This window comes from Cuculus canorus, chromosome 2 (assembly GCF_017976375.1).
Source record: "Cuculus canorus isolate bCucCan1 chromosome 2, bCucCan1.pri, whole genome shotgun sequence".
NCBI classification, from domain to species: domain Eukaryota; kingdom Metazoa; phylum Chordata; class Aves; order Cuculiformes; family Cuculidae; genus Cuculus; species Cuculus canorus.
Genome location: NC_071402.1, coordinates 101,700,936 through 101,720,984, shown reverse-complemented (window position 1 = coordinate 101,720,984; position 20,049 = coordinate 101,700,936). Strand labels below are relative to the sequence as shown.

General features: G+C 39.0%; 1 protein-coding gene across 1 annotated transcript in view; it reads left to right on the top strand.

Moving 5' to 3' along the window:
• Nucleotides 1-20,049, top strand: part of ADCY1 (adenylate cyclase 1) — a 157,685-nt gene that overhangs the window by 100,309 nt on the left and 37,327 nt on the right. The window contains 2 exon segments of the mRNA XM_009568494.2: nucleotides 13,438-13,593; nucleotides 18,906-19,100. Of these exon segments, the coding sequence (XP_009566789.2) occupies nucleotides 13,438-13,593; nucleotides 18,906-19,100 (351 nt within the window).

The window sequence follows — 20,049 nt, the reverse complement described above, 5'->3', positions numbered from 1 at the left end:
AAAGAGAAAGCTGTTGTTTTATTCAGATTATGTAATAATTCTATCTGAAATTATAAGATGTGTTACCCCAAAATTTTAAATCACTCTTTGCTTCATTCAAAAAGGTGTTTCAGAATATTAATGCTCACAGCTTGGCTGGTTTTCTTCTGTCTTTCTTTAATCTTTCATTCCCGTATTCCCCTGCCATTTTACTCATGGCCTCCTAACCCTCTCTACAACCATATGTGATACTGATGACTCCTTCCTGGAGTCTGGAGGATTCCCCAATGAACAGGCACATAAAAAGTATAATTACGGACATGTCATGCCCACAGCAGAAAAGTTAGTGAAATAAATTCAGCAGTGATTTAACTCATATCCCCTGGAAGTCTGGAAAAGCTGCCATGCTGCCAAGATATACAACACAAGCCATTTTATCCAGGTCGGAAGAAGAGGCTGCAGTCAACCATCCTGCTTTTGAATGTATATACCACTGTACCACAGATCAGGTATTTATGCTGAAGTTAAGTAAATTTTCTAAGATTATTGCAACTAATAATATATTCTCTGTCCAAATCACGCATGTTTTCTTCTCCTGCTTATGACAAATTCAATGTTTTCCTTGCTTGCTCTGCCACCTCAGAGGCCCACAATGATTTTGGTCATCCCTTTCTTCTCCTAGCTGCCCTTCCCTCCAGATGTTCTTAAGCTCCCCTCTCCCTTCAGCTTCTTCCTTTTGTCAGACCCCAAGATACATACTGGGCAAAGAGTAAGCCAGCAGTGCTGTTGAGGGACAATAACATTTTCTGCTGTTTTCTTCTTTTGGGTGGAGAACAGAAAATGGAAAGTATGGAAAGAATAAGGTAAGAGAAGATTTTAGCTCATTTGAACAGGAACTTAATTTCTTAGATGTTGCTCAGGATTTAGCCACCATGAGACTCCTCGTTCTAATCAGATTCTCAGGATAAGGAGAACAGAAGCCTAGCAATGCAATGGTAATATCTTGAGCCTCAGCGTGCACTGAAGGTTGTGTCAGTGATTTTCCAACAGGTTAATTTATAGTCACAACTTTCTTTCTCAACTGGTTACTGAGTTTAGGGCTGCTATTTGTTCTACTAAATGTTTTGTGACTTCAGTAGGAGTCTTGAAAATTCATAATCATCATTTAAACGCATTCAGTTTGTTCCAACCTTTTCCACATCAAATAAGGCTTGTCTTAGAATTTCTATGTCATAGCATGTTACAGGCAAACATGAAATTTATTGCTCTTCATCTCAGCCAGAGAACTTGGGATACAGACTATTTCACCCTTATCTCCTGAGACTGCCCAAACCAGTTTCATTCAAGGATTTGACCTTTAGAGGGAAAATTATAATATCTAATTTTAAAAGTAAGTATGAAAACAATACAAATGACCCTTTAAAGTGATGTCAGAGCTCCATGTTTGGCAGCGTTGGCCAATGCCTGTTTGACAAAAATGTAACCAGGGAAAAACATATCATCTTAAATTCCATACCCACAGTCAGTCTGAATTTGATGACTCAGTGAGTTTTTATGGAAATATTGGGAGTCCAGTCACAGGGGAATTTGATTCTGGGAGTGAAAGCTCTTGTTGTTTTATCCCAAGAAAGACCAGTGAAAGGTTATTTCTTATGCACTTCCTCTAAAACATATTGTTATTAGAGAGATGGAGTGTTCTCATCATTACTGTGAAAATCTCGCATTTCCGTGTTTTGTTCTTTGGGCATATATGATTAGATTCGGGTCTAGATAGTATGAAAGAAAACAAGTGGAAAACCAGTGGGCTAGATTCTGTTTAGGCAGTCAATGAGAGATTTTTCTGGTCACTTTCTTGAAACGAGAGATGGTTTCTAAATTAATCAATCCCAATAAAAAAGAAAACATAAGAGAGGGTTTAATTAGGCTAGATGTGTTGCTTATTGCTGCTAGATCTGTTTGTCTTGGGTTTTGGCTGTATCCAGTAGTACAGGATTATGTATAATTTCATTTCCTATGTTGTTATGTATTGGGTTTCATTTCATATTGAGAAGAGAAATAGCTGAATTTCAGAAAATTGTTGATAGGTTGATGCACAGAGACAAGTGAAGAGGAAAGAGGATAAATCTGGCTATTACAGTGCCATTCACGTATTGCAGTAAACCAGGCCAATGCATGTTTAATGTGCAAGCATGAGAACCTACTACTGTGTGAGCACATATCCTCATCTTTGCAAGACTGCTGAAAAATCACTGATTGGTTTGTCATCAGCTACATAAACCAAATGCCATCTTACCCATGGGTGTCACTGATTGGTTTGTGGAAGTGGCAGATGCTGTGGTATAGCTTAACTAAAGACATTAGCTCTCTAGTGTGCATCAGTGGCGTGTCGGCCAAACTAGCAGAAATAAACAGTTCATGAATTTTACTGGTATTGACTGGCTTCTCCACTGGGCTTGCAGATCAATCAGCGTGTCACTTTGCTCTTTGTCACAGTACATCACATCTGTCCCCAGCCTTTGTAGACTTGCATACTGATCACTGGACCATGAGCTACATAATAATATATCTACCTTCAAAATAAATACCTGCTGTCCCCTCCTACCCTGATTCAGCCATTAAGTCTTCAGAGACATAGAAACAGAAGGCAAACCATGATGCACAGACAATATGGAGTTTCTTTATGTGAATTCAGGTATCTATTGGTTTAATATTGTATTCCTTCCTCTGGAGCCTCACTAGCTAAAATGCAGCTAGCATTCTTTATACATCATCTCTGACATTAGTATGAATTGACTTTAGCAGGTATGATGCCAAGAGGAATGAAAATCAATGTTACGAGCAACAGATGGCCAATAATCTGTTGAATTTGAAAGGTAAATAAGCCCACTGAGGTTTTTTAAATTTTTATTTATTAATTTAGAAGACATATACCCCACATTCTTCCATATTTGGTTTGACAGAAAGATATTTCATAACAAATATCACCCAAAACAGGAACGAGAATACCAATATAAGGCGATTCATTCATGTACCAGTTACATTTTAAGTGTGAACAAATTATGAAATATTCCAATTTTTTAAATTATTTTACTGAATCAGCTAATATCCACAGTTTTGGGATCTGATCTGATTGCTAGCTTGGTGTATAAGCTAATATGTGTGAGAGCACTTCTGAGTGGCCGCTGTGGGAATACATTTCTTTTTGTTTTGTTACAGTTTTTGTTTTGGTATAGATGATATTAATCTGTTATTGTTATTATTAAGCAATAATTATGCCTGTTTGACTAGATAACGTTCAGCTTCTGAACAGGCTTAAATAATTAATACGATTTCCAAAGGCATATAGAATTTTTTTTAAATCAAATTAAATTTTTTTGCTGGGCGTCATAGTTAAAAATGTATGCAAATATGTTTTTTAAGTATAATACAAAATGTTATAATGCCCTGATTAAGTTTCTAGTTCTGAAGATCCTTTTACATGAAGTTTAATTATGTTTTCATTATATTTTATATAGATACTAAATCTTACGGTGATGTGACCAAAACATTGCACTGAAATAAGATTTGAAAAGTTCGATTAACATAGCTAGCCACAAGTTGCACCACATACATGAATATCCTGGACTTTTAAAACAGGTCTGATCCAGTTAGAGAAACAAATCTCTTTCTAATATATTAAATATTCAGAAGATCCATACTCTACGCTTTAGATACACGGACATTCTCTTAGTTGCAAAATGCCATAGCTTTCTGAAGTTTTGTAAATATTGCTGTCTGTGGATATTCTTTCAGGAGAAAAGTAAAACTGGGCCAGATCTGTTAATCTCAGAGCCCCTTACAAGAACTTTGTAACTCTTCTTAGAAACAGATAAATAACTTTTTCCATTAATGATTCCTCGGTAATTTACCTGTTCTCACTAATCCTGTTCTGACTTCAAACTGGATGCTTAAACTTTGATTATTTTTTTTTTTAGCAGAGTGGATCTAGCTTTCATCAGAATTCTTTGTTCTTCCATTGTCAGCACTGACATTAGTCAAAGTATCTTTGCCTCAGTTTTACAGCTGACATAGCTGGCTCCCTGAGGCACAGCAGAGGTAGTGAGGTTAGCTAGGCTATCCACTTCTGTGGTTGCTCTAGAAGGTATGATTCTCCTGCAGTGTAACACCTCCTAAGGTTTGACCACAACCTTGAGGATAACTGAGTGATTTTTGTACTTGGACTTACTACTTTGTTTTGCTGCAGCAATTCACTCTCTGATGGCGCCTTCCTAGTTTTGAAAAAGCACATTAATTTCACAAGCTGAGAAAACAGCCCAGCACAGACAATTAAGTGAAATTCCTAATAGCCAAACAGCAGTCAGAAGCAGTCAAGTTTTTGTGATGGGAAAGATTTCTCAGAATATATTAGTTATTGCATTTCCTGAATCGAATCTGCAATCACTGTTACTCATTGCCATTGTCTGAAGTCTCTGAGTCATACTATGATCATCCTGAAAATCCAGGTGAAGGGGTCTAACTTTTTTTCTGAATCCTTGTTCTGTGTCATAGTTTAGTCCCAGCCTGGCTAATTTTGGCAGCTAAAACTGAGCAGTTGGCTTCCGATTTCCTTCCCTTCTCCCCCCGCCTCCCATGCCCCTAGGGAAAGGGAAGAGAGAAATGAGAGGGAAAAGAAAAATCCTTGTGGGTTAGAAACTAAAACTACAGCTTTAATGAAATAATAATAATGATGATGAAAATAGTAAGAAAGTAATAAAATATATACAAATACATGAGATCGCACCCCCACCCCTTGATGACTACACGTCACCACAAATGCTGTAGAGCAGACACAAGGGAAACGACGTCCAAGGCTAGGAGGGAGCTGAGCTCAGGGACTGGATTCAGGAATGCATGGATCCAGGATCGGGGCAAACAAAGACGAAGTCCCTACTAGAAATCAGCCGTTGCAGAAGAGAGTAAGACCTTCATGATCTCTCAATTTTATACCTAGTATGATGTATATGGGATGGAATACTCCGTTGGTCAGTTTGGGATCACCTGCCCTGTCTGCCACTCCCTGCAGGTGCAGCCTTTTTTCACCAGCTCAAGGATGGCCTTGGTTTCTATAAGTATAAATATAAGCAATGGTCTTTCCACATACCAGTGCCCCATGTTATCTCTTCTAGAGAGTAACACTGTCTGAAAAACATGCAGTTACTTTTCAAAAAGTGAAGTTACTTAGACAAGACTGTGCTGCAGTTAGAAACTGATCCTACTTTAGCTCAAACCACAACATTCAGTTATCCAGGTGGAAGGAAGCAGACATTGGTTAGAGTTATGACACCCTGTCTGCTACCTCATTTGCTATGTTGATTCATGTCCTAAAGATTCCAGCACAGGCAGCTAAAATTTCAATTTTATTTTTGTTCAAAAAATAATTATAGTCAAACCAAAATACCAGCAATCTATTTGAAAACAAAAGTTAAATCAACAGTTGAGGAAGAGGAGAGCACTTTTGTCACTCTTACGATTTCAGGAAAACTCAGTTGAAAGCATGAAGGTTCAAGAATCCTCTCAATAAGCAAACACAGATCAGGAGCACCCTTTGAAAAGTACCATTTAAAGTGTAAATACTCCTGCAAATGTCAGAAATATTTAAAGCCATTATCTGCACTGCACACCTGTGGCATAATTTATTGTGCACTGCAGATGTATTTAACAGCTCAGAAGGCTAATCAGTTAATTTCTTTGACTCATGATTGAATAGGCAGAAATTCATTAACCTAGTTTCGTTCTGGCTCGCATGACAATAGCTGCAAGAAAAGCAGCTAAGGCTGTCACATTGCTTGCATATGTTGTTTTTTCATCTAGCATAAACAGCTGTGTTTTTAAACTTCCTACATTGCAGTTCTGTCGCCAAGAAGTAACAGGAAAATGAATTTTTCTATCACTTTGATTCTTGAAAAGGCAGTATTTTTTGACCTGGAGTACAACATCCTGCTTTACTGTTAATCAGCATAGCTTTGTTGCATGAAGCAGGTGATCAGCCTTCTATGTTAAAATAAATTACTAGGCTCCATATCTTCCCACCACCAACCAACGGATGTTTTCTGCTTACGTTTTCCCTGGCGATGATTTTATTTTTCTTTCCCACAGCATGGAATGGACTTTATGCAATATAGCACAGAGAAAACACCATAGATTCATGCTTTATGCTTTGTATAGGTGGAATACATAGTAACTACACATGCTTGCCTTTTGAATTTATCAATGAATCACTTTCACCTGTAAATCTTTGTTAGCAACTAACATGTTTCACAAGTATAACTGTTTGTATACTCTCCTGAGATACTTTCTATCATGTCTTAATAATACTTCCATATAACTTTCTAAAGTGAAGCAATTTGATATGTATAGTCCATTTATTACTAGGATTTTTGGTGGCAGATTGTTGGATTTTGTCTAACCTGGTAAAAAAATATATCATCTTGGCATCATCATGTGAACAATAACAAAAGAAAAAGAAGGCTACAGAATGGAAAAAGTAAACAGAGTGAAAAAATAAGTCTAAAATTGCTGCACTTGAAGACCTAGTTCCAAATCCCCTGCCATGGGCAAGGACACTTTCCACTAGATAAGGTTGTTGAAAGTCTCATCCAGCCTGGGCTTGAGCACTTCCAGGGATGGGGCATCCACAACTTCTCTGGGAGAACAGTTTCAGTGCCTCACCACCTTTATCGTGACTAATTTCTTCCTAATATCTAATATAAATCTGTCATCTTGCAGCTTAAAACCTTTACCTCTCATCCTGTCACTGCACTCCTGGATAAAGAGCCCCTCCCCATCTTTCCTGTAGATGCTCTTTGAGTGCTGGAAGGCTGCTATAAGGTCTCCCTAGAGCCTTCCCCTCTTTAGGCTAAACAAGCCCAACTCTCGCAGCCTGTCTTCATATGGGAGGTGCTCCAGCCCTATGATCACCTTTGTGAGCCTCCTCTGGACCCACTCTAACTGATCCTTCCTGTGCTGGGGATTCCAGAACTGAATACAGTACTCCAAGTGAGGCCTTATTAGAGCAGAGAAGAAGGGGAGAATCACCTCCCTTCTTGACCTGCTGGTGACACTTCTTCTGATGCATCCCAGGGTACAGTTGGTTTTCTGGCTGCAAAGTGCATGTTGCTAACTCATATTGAGCTTCTCCTACCACAGCACCCCCAAGTCCTTCTCTTCAGGGCTACTCTTAATGCATTCTGTTCCCAGCCTTTAATTGTGCTTGGGATTGCCCTGACCCAGGTACAGGACCTTTCACTTGGCCTGGTTGAATTTCATGAGGCCCACCTCTTAAGCCTGTCAAGATCCCACTGGATAACATCCCTTCCCTCCAGAGTGTCACCCATGCCACAGCGCTTCATGTCATCGGCAAAGTTGCTGAGGTTGCCCCAAATCCCACTGTTCATGTCACCAACAAAGATGCTAAACAACACTGGTCCCAATACTGACCCCTGGGGAATGCCACTTTTCACCTATCTCCATTTGGACATTGAGCAGTTGACCACAATTTACTGAGTGCAACCATCCAGACAATTCCTTATTCACTGAGAATTCCTTCCATCGTATCCGTGTTTTTCCAATTCAGAGTCAAGGATGTTGCATGGCACATTCACATGTGCTGAATGCTTTGCACAAGTCCAAGTAGATCATGTCATTTACTCTTCCCTTATCCACTAATACTGTAGTCCTGTTGTAGAAGTCCATCATATTTGTCAGGCATGATTTGCCCTTAGTGAAGCCATGTTGTCACTAATCACCTTATTTTTTCATGTGCCTCAGCATAGTTTCCAGGAGGATCTGCTCCATGACCTTGCCTGTTATGGAGGTGAGACTGACTGGCCTATATCTATTTCCGTTCTGATTGAAATTTCAGCCATATTTGCAGGAATTTCCTTCTCTGCAAAGTTAATTTGATTTAATCACTCCGTTTAGTTCTACACGAACATGCCACACTGTTCTCAGATTCTTGTGGTTTTTTCCAAACATGTAGAATTTTTGTTTTCCACAGAGCACTTTAGCCCAATAAATCTATCCATATGCATAGCAGCTCCCTAGAGTATTTACGCAACTAACTTTTCTGAAATATTCAGTCCACTTTGTCTCAGGGAATTTTTATCTTCCTTATAAGTTGTCTGCTTTCTGGAGTAATTGATTATGAGGATATTTTAACTTGAGAGACTGTACGCTTACCAGCCCTCATGGAGTGCTAGAGGTCTAACTTCTTAAACTCCCAAGTACTAAGAGAAGAAGAGAGCTTTACAGTTAGTGAAAACATGTGAAAACTTTTCCAACTATTCAGGCAAACTCTCTCCTCTGCTAACCCGGAACAAGTAAATGTGTTTGAAAATTTTTTTCTAATTTGACATACCCCAAGTTAGACATCTGAGCTTATAGCTGGGCACAAACTGATGATTTCTGCTTTCAAATTGATGACTACCTGCAGCTACTACTGCTGTCATGCGTAGGAGAGTCCAGGGTTGTCTTTGCTCTCAATGGCTGACAGCTCCTAGCAAGGAACTTAACTAGGGATCTGAATCCATAACAGGCACTTCAGGTTTTAACACCTAAGATGTATCTTAGCAGATCTTATTTAATACATAGACAAACAGCCTTTTGATGGTAGCTCTAGCTTGTATCTGGACAGGAGCTGATCTGTGCCTGAAACTTTGCATTGCACAAGTTGTTGTAAAGCATGCAGCCCCACGCTGGAATAGACTGCTTATTTTACCACCTAGCAAACAAGGACAGAAGAATGATGCTTGCTTTGCAGCCTGTATTGCTCTATATCTTCAGGATTGTTCCTGCAGTTGCTGTGAAGCTGCTAGTGTATCGCCATCAATATGACAGCTTGGGCTGTCAGTGATTGTGGGATTAGGTGTGCTCTAATATCATTCTTATATCTTTTCTTTTTCTTCCATCAGAAATGTGGAATCTGCAGAAGAGAGAATTGTAGGATACTGGTATAAGATTTTACCTGCTAGTGATCTCCTTAAGATTGTTTTATTCTTCGTAGCTGCTACAAACTTTTCTACATCTGTGTCAAGAAAAGTGACCACAGCATTCTGAATGTTAAGAGTATGTCTTATAGAGGCATTATTATTTACTGGTAAAAATCACTAGTATACCTTCCTGATACTGAGATGTGATAAACAAAATGTATCATAAGGGCAGTAGAAATGTAAATGTCTGAAGATTTTAACTGTAAGAAATAAAAAAATAATATTTGCTTACCTATCTCAGGACTAAACGGCTTGTGGATAGTAATGGAATAACTACTACTGCCAAGGGGCATGATCTGGTCTGCCTGAAGGTATTTGCCAGCCTGAATGTATTTGCCAGCTGGTCTGCACAAACAGACATATTTCTACAGCATTTATGGTTTCTGTAAATGTGATTTGAATGTCATTAGAATCTTCTTTTCCATGCCATTTTAAGCACTGCGATTGAATATAGTCAGGAAAGTAATATTCTGCTGCTGTTTCTGAGAATGCCAGATAAGCACCAGTGAATCCCTTAGCAGAGTATTATATGAGATTCAAACACTGGGGTATTTTCCCAGAATTTTAATCAGTGCTTGTTTTCTGCATACTTAAAATGCTCACAAAGCTGTAGTCTGGCTGCTTTCAGAGTGCTTTTATAAAAAATCTCAGCTCTTAAACATATTTGCCAACTCTGCAAACAGTCAACCTTTCCCAAAATTATGAAGCAAATGAACAATGCACAGAATCAAAGATGATTCCAAGGGTCAAAAAGAAGTGTGGAAGTAAAATGCATTGACAAAACGAGCTGGAATGAGAGTGCTGCAGTCCAGCTTTTGTATAATGCTGGTCTGGAGCAAGTTCAGAGAAAAGGTAGTGTGAAAGACATTGAGATTGGGTTTTTTGTTTTTTTTGAAGTTTTTTTAAAGAGTGTTTTAACAGACTAATGCTTTTGTTGCCTTTACCAGAGATGTACAGCAGAAGGTGAGATGACTTAAATAATCCACTCAGATGTTCACTCTGTCAAAAGCATTGTTCTGCTATAAATATAATAATAAAAAGGGACACCATTCATGAGATGTAACTGGAAGAGAATTCCTTTGTTTGATACTTTTTTTATTCTATATATGTAACAGCAGAATGGAAAATCCTCAGTCTCAGTGCAGAATCTATGTATCCTGCAACCACTAGATTGAAAAGAATAAAAAAGCTATATATGAATTTGATGATCTGATGATCTGAGAACAGCTACCCTACTTGTGTGTATCACAGTGTCCTTTGAGTGGTTAGGTTCTTGACCAGACATGATGAAGAGCGTCTGTATGTGTTCCATGAGTTTTCATGGCATCACGCAATAGCTGAATTTGGAAAGGGCCTTTAAAGATCATATGTTTGATCTCTCTCCTCAAAGCAGGGGCAGCTTCACAGTTAGATCCATTTTTGAAATTGTACGTTGATCAGGGTAACCGTCTGAGTGAGTGCCGAGTGTTTCCCTGTCTGGGGATTTGACAGCCTCTCTGTACAGCGTGCTCCAGCACATGATCATCCTCACTATTAAAACTTCTGTGCTTTGTATCAACTAAAAATTTCCTTTGGTCCAGCCTAAGTTCATTGCCTTTTGTGCTTTTTATGAGCATTTTTTGAGATGTGTCTGGCTCTGTCTTCTCTCTAACTACTACTTAGGTATCTGAAGACAACAATTAGAGCCTCCATTAGCCTTCTCTTCTTCCAGCTAAATGAACTGAATAACTTCATATTCTTCTCATGTGTATATGCTTTAGAATTGTAATTGTTTTGGTGGACCTTTGCTGAACTCACTCCAGTTTGTCACTGTTTTTCTTGTAATGAGGAGACAAGAAGTAGACACACTACTCCTTTTTTTTTAGTGAACCGAGCCGAAAAACTTCTATTTGACTCCCAAGACAGCTGGAAAACTCTCCTGTATTTCCAGCCTACAAAGGGTATATACAATTGATATATTATCTGCCAATAAGATTTACAAATTAAAAGAGCAATTGATCTTATGAGTTAAAAATGTTCTCCCTTCTTCTTTGATGATATAGTCGGGAAATTGCATGAAAATATGTTTTCGAGGAAAAGTCATGTTGATGGCAGGGCCACCCTGACTGAGGCAAACTGTATCTACTCCAAATTTTCAAGTTGCAGAGTGTTCTCAGAAACACACCTATTATAAGAAGTTTGCACTAGTCTAATTCTCATGGGACTTCAAATCCTTGAAGGAGGATATAGTCATGCCCATGTGCTTATCTTTGTCATACTTTCTAGAATTTTGCTAGTAAAATATTCTGCCTATTCTTTGCCACTCTTGCATCTTTACTGTGGCATTTCCACAATGAAGGCCATCAGGCAGCTTCTGTAGTTCTCTGCACTTACTTAAGATCATCTTTTCCAGCCAATCTAATGGAGATCTAAACCTTATGTTGTTAATCTAAGTAATGCAATGTCTATAGAGAAAGGATTGAACAAAGAAAGAGCTAATGATCACTTGAGATATGGTCCACCTGTCTGTAAACTTTTGCATATTTCATTTTTATATCCGTGTCTGAAAAAAAAAAGAAGCAAAGTGCAAAACTGGAGGCAGTTTCAAGAAAGTTGCTAATTTTTTTTGCATGCAAAGTTTAATAGGGGATGGAGTGAAATATGTAGTACTTCTTAGAGGAATTATGGGTACATTAAGAAAATCTGTAAGTGGAGTACCTGTCCAAAAAGTATGTTGTAGTTGTTGTGAATGGTAGCTCAAAAGCTGATTGTATCTGCCTTTCTCAAGTCTCACAACTATCTATCTACCTGGTGTCCTTAGGAATACATAAACTATGTGAATATCCTTGTACATCTTGTGTATCTGTCATGCAGTTATTGCGATACAGCGGTAAGTCTTCTACCAGAAAGTACTCAAAAGAAAGGGTATATATTGGGAATCTCTTCATGGAGACTTCTGTTAAACTATCACATACACAAGTGATTCCATATTAGATACACTAGTGTTCTTTTAGATTCCAGCTGATGGCAATGCTTGTGATGCTTGCTGTCTTCAGTCAGCCTTTCAGTGCACAATAAAGCACTTATGCACAGATAGGCACCTTTCCACATTTCAAACTTGTCACATGTTTATAAGATAAGTATCTGCCAATAAAAAGTGTGCAATTATAAAGTCATTCTTCTGTTTCATAGCCACAGTGTAACCAACTAAAGAGGGTATTGGTAGATCAATAAGGTGTATCATTGATCCTCAAGAAAATGTAAGTGCATAGCTGTATGCATTAAACAGGACAGCAAACTAACACCTGATGCCTTTCAGAATATAAGCAGTGTCATTTGCCCTGACTCTCTAAATTTAGGTACCCATGAAAACATGTATCAGACAAATGCTTCCAGTTTACTTCCTTCTTTATTGCTTTATTGTGGAACTAATGATGTAAACTGTTCTAGTAAATCATACTGTTATGAAGACTGGACAGAAAATCCTCAGTGACCTTTGTGGGTTTTAGAGTATTTGAATAAAGTTTTTGGAGTGTGATTTGCTCTGTCTTTTATATCTAGGAAATCTAGAGATGAAATCTTCTGTGCTTCTTTATTTTGCTGTTCCAGAAAAGATTAATTTTACAAGCTTAAATTCCCGTTCTGTAGTGGCATGGGGTCCCTCCACGTGTCCCATGAACACTGCTTTATACATTCCAGAGGCCAGAAGCATAAATAAGATTTGTATAAATACTGAAGGTAGAATAAAGGATCACTCTTATTCTGATCTGTGAAAGCATCTGAACATGTGCTAAGGGTTTCTTAAAGTCAGCAAGAGTTAAATACATGCTTAAAAGTTGACCAAGAAAATATTTGTCCTTGCTGAACTGGGAGCTTTGTGGTAAAAGGAATAAATTATATCCAGCCCTTTGAAAGCATTTCTCTGTGCCATAGCACTTTCTTGCTTTGAAGAAATAAGATGTAAGATATAACCTCAATGTCTCACAGCTTCATTTTAGGGCATGTATATAAGTGTATCTTTAAAGCAAAAGCTGAGGTAACAAAATTAAGAAATAAAAAAAGAAAGGCCGAAGCTATTTTTTAACATCAATTAATAAAAATGCTAATTTCCTCTTTATTTTTCATGTTTTTCCAGAATTTATTCCAACATTAAAGAAATACAAATATTGCCTCCTTTATAAGTTTGTCATTTATATGCTTTTTTAATAGTCTACATTTCTAACAGTTCCCAAAATGTTAAGTATATGTTTAAATGCTGTCTGTTCTTTATATCTCAGGTTAAAAAGATGAAGTGGTCTTCATCTACAAACAGACAATGTTGATCGAAATACATTGCTTCTTAATGAGAATATTGCTTTGTTCCTACCACTAGATGGTGTAAATGTCTGCAGATATGTTTGTCTGCATGGGAATGTAATAACACAGTTAAAAATACTATTTTTCTGACCAACAGATATTTCCTGGGCTAATTCTCTCAGACATTAAGCCTGCCAAACGAATGAAGTTCAAGACAGTCTGCTACCTGCTCGTTCAGCTCATGCACTGTCGTAAGATGTTCAAAGCAGAGATCCCTTTCTCCAATGTCATGACATGTGAGGATGACGATAAGGTAATCTATCAATGCTTTTTGGGCATCAGTTCCATCAAGCAGACCTGCTCTGAGAACATACAGGGTGACCTGACCAACTGATGGAGGAGTTTCTGGGTTCTTGCTGGAGCTAGAGCTATTTAATGCCCAAAGCCTTCTCCTAGTAAAGACAATACCTAATTATAAGAAGCCATAACTTTGGAGCAACTCTTGAACAAGCCACTACCGGTTGCCTATGTGACTTTCATTAAGGACTTCCTTCTCAGGAATTGTAGTTTCTGAGGCTTTTTCTGCAAGAGCTGTTCTTTTGCATTACGAGTCCATCACAGTCTGAAGCTGATGGCAGGAAATGCAAATTAACAGAATAATTGTTATTCCTAGATGGTTCTCTAAAAAGTGAAAGGCATATGATCAGTCAAAAAAAATTCTAAATTCAGAAGTACGTAATACAAATGTTAAAATTGCTTACCTGAATGGCTTATCATGTTGTAATTCTGAATTGCTTTACATACTAGTAGACTAGTTCACTTTCTTCGCTGTGTGTGGTTGTAACCGGAAGCATATGGAGAAAAAACTTCTGAGAGTTGCTCACTCCGGTTTTTTTGCCAGCAGGTGGCAATATTACATAGGTCACTCCACCAGCGTTTTAAAGCAGGGCACGTGTGCATTGCAATCGGCAATTCGTCTTGACTGATTGCTCCAATTTTTTTTTTCCAATAGTGTACATTTATTGAAGATTCAATCTAAATCCAACTTTCAGAAAGTATTCTAACTTTTATATTTTGGATTTTATATATGCTTGTGCTTCTTCTGCGGAAAAAGGGGAGAAAAAGAGAAAACTCCATTAGTTCCTTTAAAACACAGTTTCAGTGAAGACTTTCAGAAAGTCCAGATTTGACTTTGAAATTGGCTGTCTAGAAGACTTTCCAGTTGTGAACTAGTACTGTTCTTTGAGTATTCAAAAAAGTAACACACACATTCCTTGAAGTATATGCACTAATTTACAATGTGGCTTGTGTACATATATAGAATCATAGAATCACCAGGCTAGAAAGGACCCACTGGATCATCGAGTCCAACCATTCCTAATACTCCCTTAAACCATGTCCCTAAGCACTTCATCAACCCATTCCTTAAACACCTCCAGGGAAGGTAACTCGACCACCTCCCTGGGCAGACTGTTCCAGTGCCCGATGACTCTTTCTGTGAAGAATTTTTTTCTGATATCCAGCCTGAACCTCCCCTGGTGGAGCTTCAGGCCATTCCCCCTTGTCCTGTCCTCAGTCACTTGGGAGAAGAGGCCAGCTCCCTCCTCTCCACAACCTCCTTTCAGGTAGTTGTAAAGAGTAATAAGGTCTCCCCTCAGCCTCCTCTTTTCCAGGCTAAACAACCCCAGCTCTCTCAGCTGCTCCTCATAAGTCTTGTTCTCCAGCCCCCTCACCAGCTTCGTTGGTCTTCTCTGGACACACTCCAGAGCCTCAACATCCTTCTTGTGGTGAGGGGCCCAGAAATGAACACAGTACTCAAGGTGCGGTCTCACCAGTGCCGAGTACAGAGGGAGAATAACCTCCCTGGACCTGCTGGTCACACCGTTTCTGATACAAGCCAAGATGCCATTGGCCTTCTTGGCCACCTGGGCACACTGCTGGCTCATGTTCAGTCGGCTGTCAACCATTACCCCCAGGTCCTTCTCCTCTGTACAGCTCTCCAGCCACTCTTCCCCCAGTCTGTAGCACTGCATAGGGTTGTTGTGCCCCAAGTGCAGGACCCGGCATTTGGCCTTGTTAAACCTCATGCCATTGGCCTCAGCCCAGCCGTCCAGCCTGTTAAGATCCCTTTGCAGAGCCTCCCTACCCTCCAGCAGATCCACACATCCTCCCAGCTTAGTGTCATCTGCAAACTTGCTGAGGGTGCACTCAATGCCTTCATCCAGGTCATTGATAAAGACCTTGAACAGGGCTGGACCCAGTACTGAGCCCTGAGGAACCCCACTTGTGACTGGCCTCCAGCTGGAGTTAACTCCATTGACCACCACTCTCTGGGCCCGGCCATCCAACCGATTTTCAACCCAGGAGAGTGTGCGCCCATCCAGGCCAGAGGCAGACAGTTTCTGAAGCAGAATGCTTTGAGAAACTGTGTCAAAGGCTTTACTGAAGTCCAAGAAGACTACATCCACAGCCTTTCCCCCATCCAGTAGTCGAGTTATTTTGTCATAGAAGGCGATCAGGTTAGTTTGGCAAGATCTGCCTTTTGTAAACCCATGTTGACTGGGCCTGATCACCCGGTTCTCTTGCATGTGCTTCATGATAGCACTCAAGATTACCTGTTCCATGACTTTCCCCGGCACTGAGGTCAGACTGACAGGCCTGTAGTTCCCCAGATCCTCCCTGCAACCCTTCTTGTAGATGGGCACAACATTAGCCAGCCTCCAGTCTAGTGGAACTTCCCCAGTCAGCCAGAACTGCTGGAAGGTGGTGGAAAGGGGTTTGGAAAGGACATCTGCCAGCTCCTTCAATACTCTTGGGTGGATCCCATTCGGCCCCATAGACTTTTGGGTGTCTAGGTGGGCAAGCAAGTCTCTAACCTCCTCCTCTTGGATCATAGGAGCCTCATTCTGCTCCTCTAACTCCTGGGTTTGTACACAGAGGGAACAACTTTCCTTGCTATTAAAGACTGAGGCAAAGAAGGCATTAAGTACCTCAGCCTTGTCCTTATGCCCTGTCACTGTTGTTCCTTCTGCATCCAACAGGGACTGAATATTCTCCCTAGTCCTCCTTTTCTTGTTGATGTATGTATAAATATGGTCGTATATGATCTGGATTTGCTAGGGACCTGTTCAAAATTGCAGGGAAGTTTGACAATGCTACCTTTAACTTAAACAGTTGTTCAGAGTTTTTGTACCTAATACTAAATGTTGTGGAGCATGATACATGATTTTAATATAAATACACTGTATTGTTTCTTCAGAGATATCCTCAAGTCATGTAAAACAAGATGTGGCTATAAAGGCTTTGAAGGCAGCATGTTATTGTAACATGCAGTTATTTATTTAATTTCTAAGAAATATAAAATGCTGGATCTTGATTGTCTATATGTAAGTCTATTGTGTGAAATGATAATAGAGATAAAAATAAAAGACCTAGTGAAAATAATTACATGTAAGAATCAAAGGTTTTGATTAAGTGAAGTAACTTTAATTCTATTTCAGAATGGCAGAATAGATTATATAATTTAGTCCATATATCAGAATGACTCCCATAATCTACTGTCATTCCAGATTTTAAAGCATAGAAACATTTTTTAAATGCTGTTTTCCTCACCCCTGTTATTATGATATGGCCTTAGAATTGCATTATAAAAAATGGCCAAAGATGTACTTGCTGCTGCACCATAAGCAGTACATATGTTAACCAATTAGAAAGAGCAAAATTGTATCTTCCCAACAATATTCCTGAATGCACTCAGTTTCCCTACAATCTTGTGGGACAAATGTCTCCTACAAGAGAATAAGTTTATCTCTGTTTAGAAACCTTTAAAATTGTTGTTTGGCTGGCAATTTAAGATTTCTGTTATGGCTAATTTGAAAGCGTTAATCCATCTATGTCCACAAGATTTTTGTTCATGTCAGAGCAATTTTACACCACAGACAAGTAGTAATGGGATCTAATAGAAGAAAAATGTCTCAAGTAGCTTCATAATTGTTTAATCCTGGCATAACCTATGCTCTGCATATAGACAGTGAAAGAGGGCTTGGAAAGTTTTTCTATCTTTCCTAAGATTCATTCAAGGTATCAGTCAGAAGTTAAACTTTTGCGTTGTTAGTAAGCATTCAGGTGTAATATACATATAACATAAGGTAGGAGGACTAGTGAACTGCTGTAGTGCACTGTTTGTTCACTGATGAGGATCTCATAAGAAGTGCTTCTTGTGGAACAAACAAGAAACTGCCATTTCTGCAGAACTACTTAAATAGTGATCACCACCTCTTTTTAACATCTGGTTTAAAATGGTATTTTGTAGAATAGCTTTTAAAGACTGGGTTGTTAAGTACTGACGGCTCTGAAGAGAGAATTTTTGTGTGCTTTTCTAACAGCTTGCTGACTGACTCTACTGATTCTGTCTTGAGCCAAGATTATCATTATCCCTAAGTGGACTTATCATTCCATAATGTTTTGAATTGCTTTCTTGAATTCTGCAGATGTTAGATAAAACAGTATTACTAACCTGAGCTGGATTGTCAGACCTCTCCTGGGAAGTAAATCTTGACCCCTTGTGAGGTGAAAAGGATGTTCAATTGATGTCTCTTCCTGCTCAGTGTGCGTCTAGGCGACTATTTTTTCTTTTACAAGATTGGCCTACATCTTCCTCACTCTATGTTCAAAAATGTGCTGATCTACGAGAATATTTTGTGAAAGCCCTGATCCTTTCAGTGTGCTGGGACCTGGGAAGTCATGTTAATGCAGACATAGCTGTAATGGTTTAGATTACAATACTAAAAGTTACTACCAGTGTTGCTGAGAGGCTACTCACAGTCTTCTGAGTGCTCTCTGTGAAAAATGGGGCAGATTGTCTAAAATCCCTTTCAGATATGCTCTGTGATAAATATTTTGCACTATGAGTGATCCTCTTGTCATCTGAGTCCATGGAGTAATTAACCCCAGTGAGGCACAGGTTAGCTCTGATAATTTATTGGACTGCTCCATCTGGGTCTGCAACCCAAGAGGTCTTAACAAGACATACCCAAGGCATACCCAAGAGGTCTTAACAAGAGAGCTACTTGGATGAGTTAAAGATAGGAACATCTGAGATTTCAGATCCACTAACCCTCTGAAGTCACATATGGTTATTGTGCAAGAGGTTAAGGAAAATTATCTTTTCAAAATATATACTGTTACCTAGACAGTCTTGGACAATAGGACTTGTCTTGTATCATTAAGAGCCTGGTTATCTTGTCTTCAAGATGTCCAGAGCTCTGTGTCTTCCACCAAGAAAAAAGTACTACTTTTCTAGGTAAAGTCACACTGATTGGGATTAAAATTATTACTTCCTAGGGGGCAGAGAAGTGTCAGGACAGTATGTGAAGAGAACTTTTATAGATGAGGACTGAAATCCTGGAATGCAGAGGGGGTTTTCTTGTTGATTTTAGTGAGATGAAGATTTGGGCTAAGGAGTTTTTAAAAGATGGCAATCACATGGAGAAAAGATCTCTGTCTTTTGTCGTTGCTCTGCTTAATGAATTCCTCATTCTGGCTGTGAGTTTGAGAATATATGAATAGCAAAGGAAAAATTCAATGTTAATAAAATATATGCTTCTTTCTTCATCTGTGCTACAGAGGAGAGCATTAAGGACAGCCTCTGAAAAACTCAGGAATCGTTCCTCTTTTTCTACCAATGTTGTATACAACACTCCAGGAACTCGAGTAAACAGATACATCAGTCGTTTGATAGAGGCCCGGCAAACTGAGTCTGAGATGGCTGACTTGAACTTCATTACCCTGAAGTATAAGCAAATTGAGCGTGAAAATAAAGTAAGGGTTTCTTAAGTTATTTTTACTGATTTCACTGACCGTGAGCCAACTAGCATCGGGGTTTTATTTGGTTTTAGGCAATATTTAAATTGTACTAATCCTCTGGACTGTCACTCAGTTAAGAAGGAGACATTATCTCCACCTTATTCCAAGCACTGAAGGGAATAAAAACAAAGATCGATAACTTTCTACTCATCAAGTTCCTCCCCCGTATAGTTATACAACCTGTGTTTTGGCCTCTCCAAACTGCCTCACCTTCATCACCTGTTTGATGCTGTCTCATGGCAATGTGGCTGCCAACTAACTCAACTGCTCTGGAGAAGCATTAATGACAGGAGGATGCTTCCCTCTGCATAGGTATCCTGATAAGTTCTGATCCCATCAATGCTAGATAATATAAAAAAATCTTAAATCTCTGGGCCAGGTTGCAATCTTATGCCAGTGTGACTGTGCTCAAGGCAGTGCACTTAACTCTGGACTTATAGAGCATGCATATAAGCTAACATAATGGAGCTATTTTTTTCTACCTTATTTTTGTTTGTAAATATACACTGATTTAATAAAAAAAATAAAATACTTTGGTTTATGTGTTTGAAAAAGCAAAAGTGATATGATTTTTTTTATTGATTTGGCAGTTTTCCCACCTTGAGTCACTTCATAGTCTAAGATTTCATGTCACAACTGTTTCAAGTCAGAAGGCTATGTGCCACGTTAGACTATTTTTTTAAAGTCTTGAGCATTAACTTTGATTTCAAGTTCCCACAGTGAATTCGTATTTGACTGTAATTGTTTTCTTTCAGAATAAAACAGTTTTGGAGGACTTTGGATTGAAATTTGGATATTTCCCAGAAAATACTTGTGCATTTCTACCCCTGAAGCGTGTTCTGATGTAATGACTGTGGGTCAGTGGAATAAGAAGCAGTAAATGCTCAAAGCTGAGCCCCTGTGT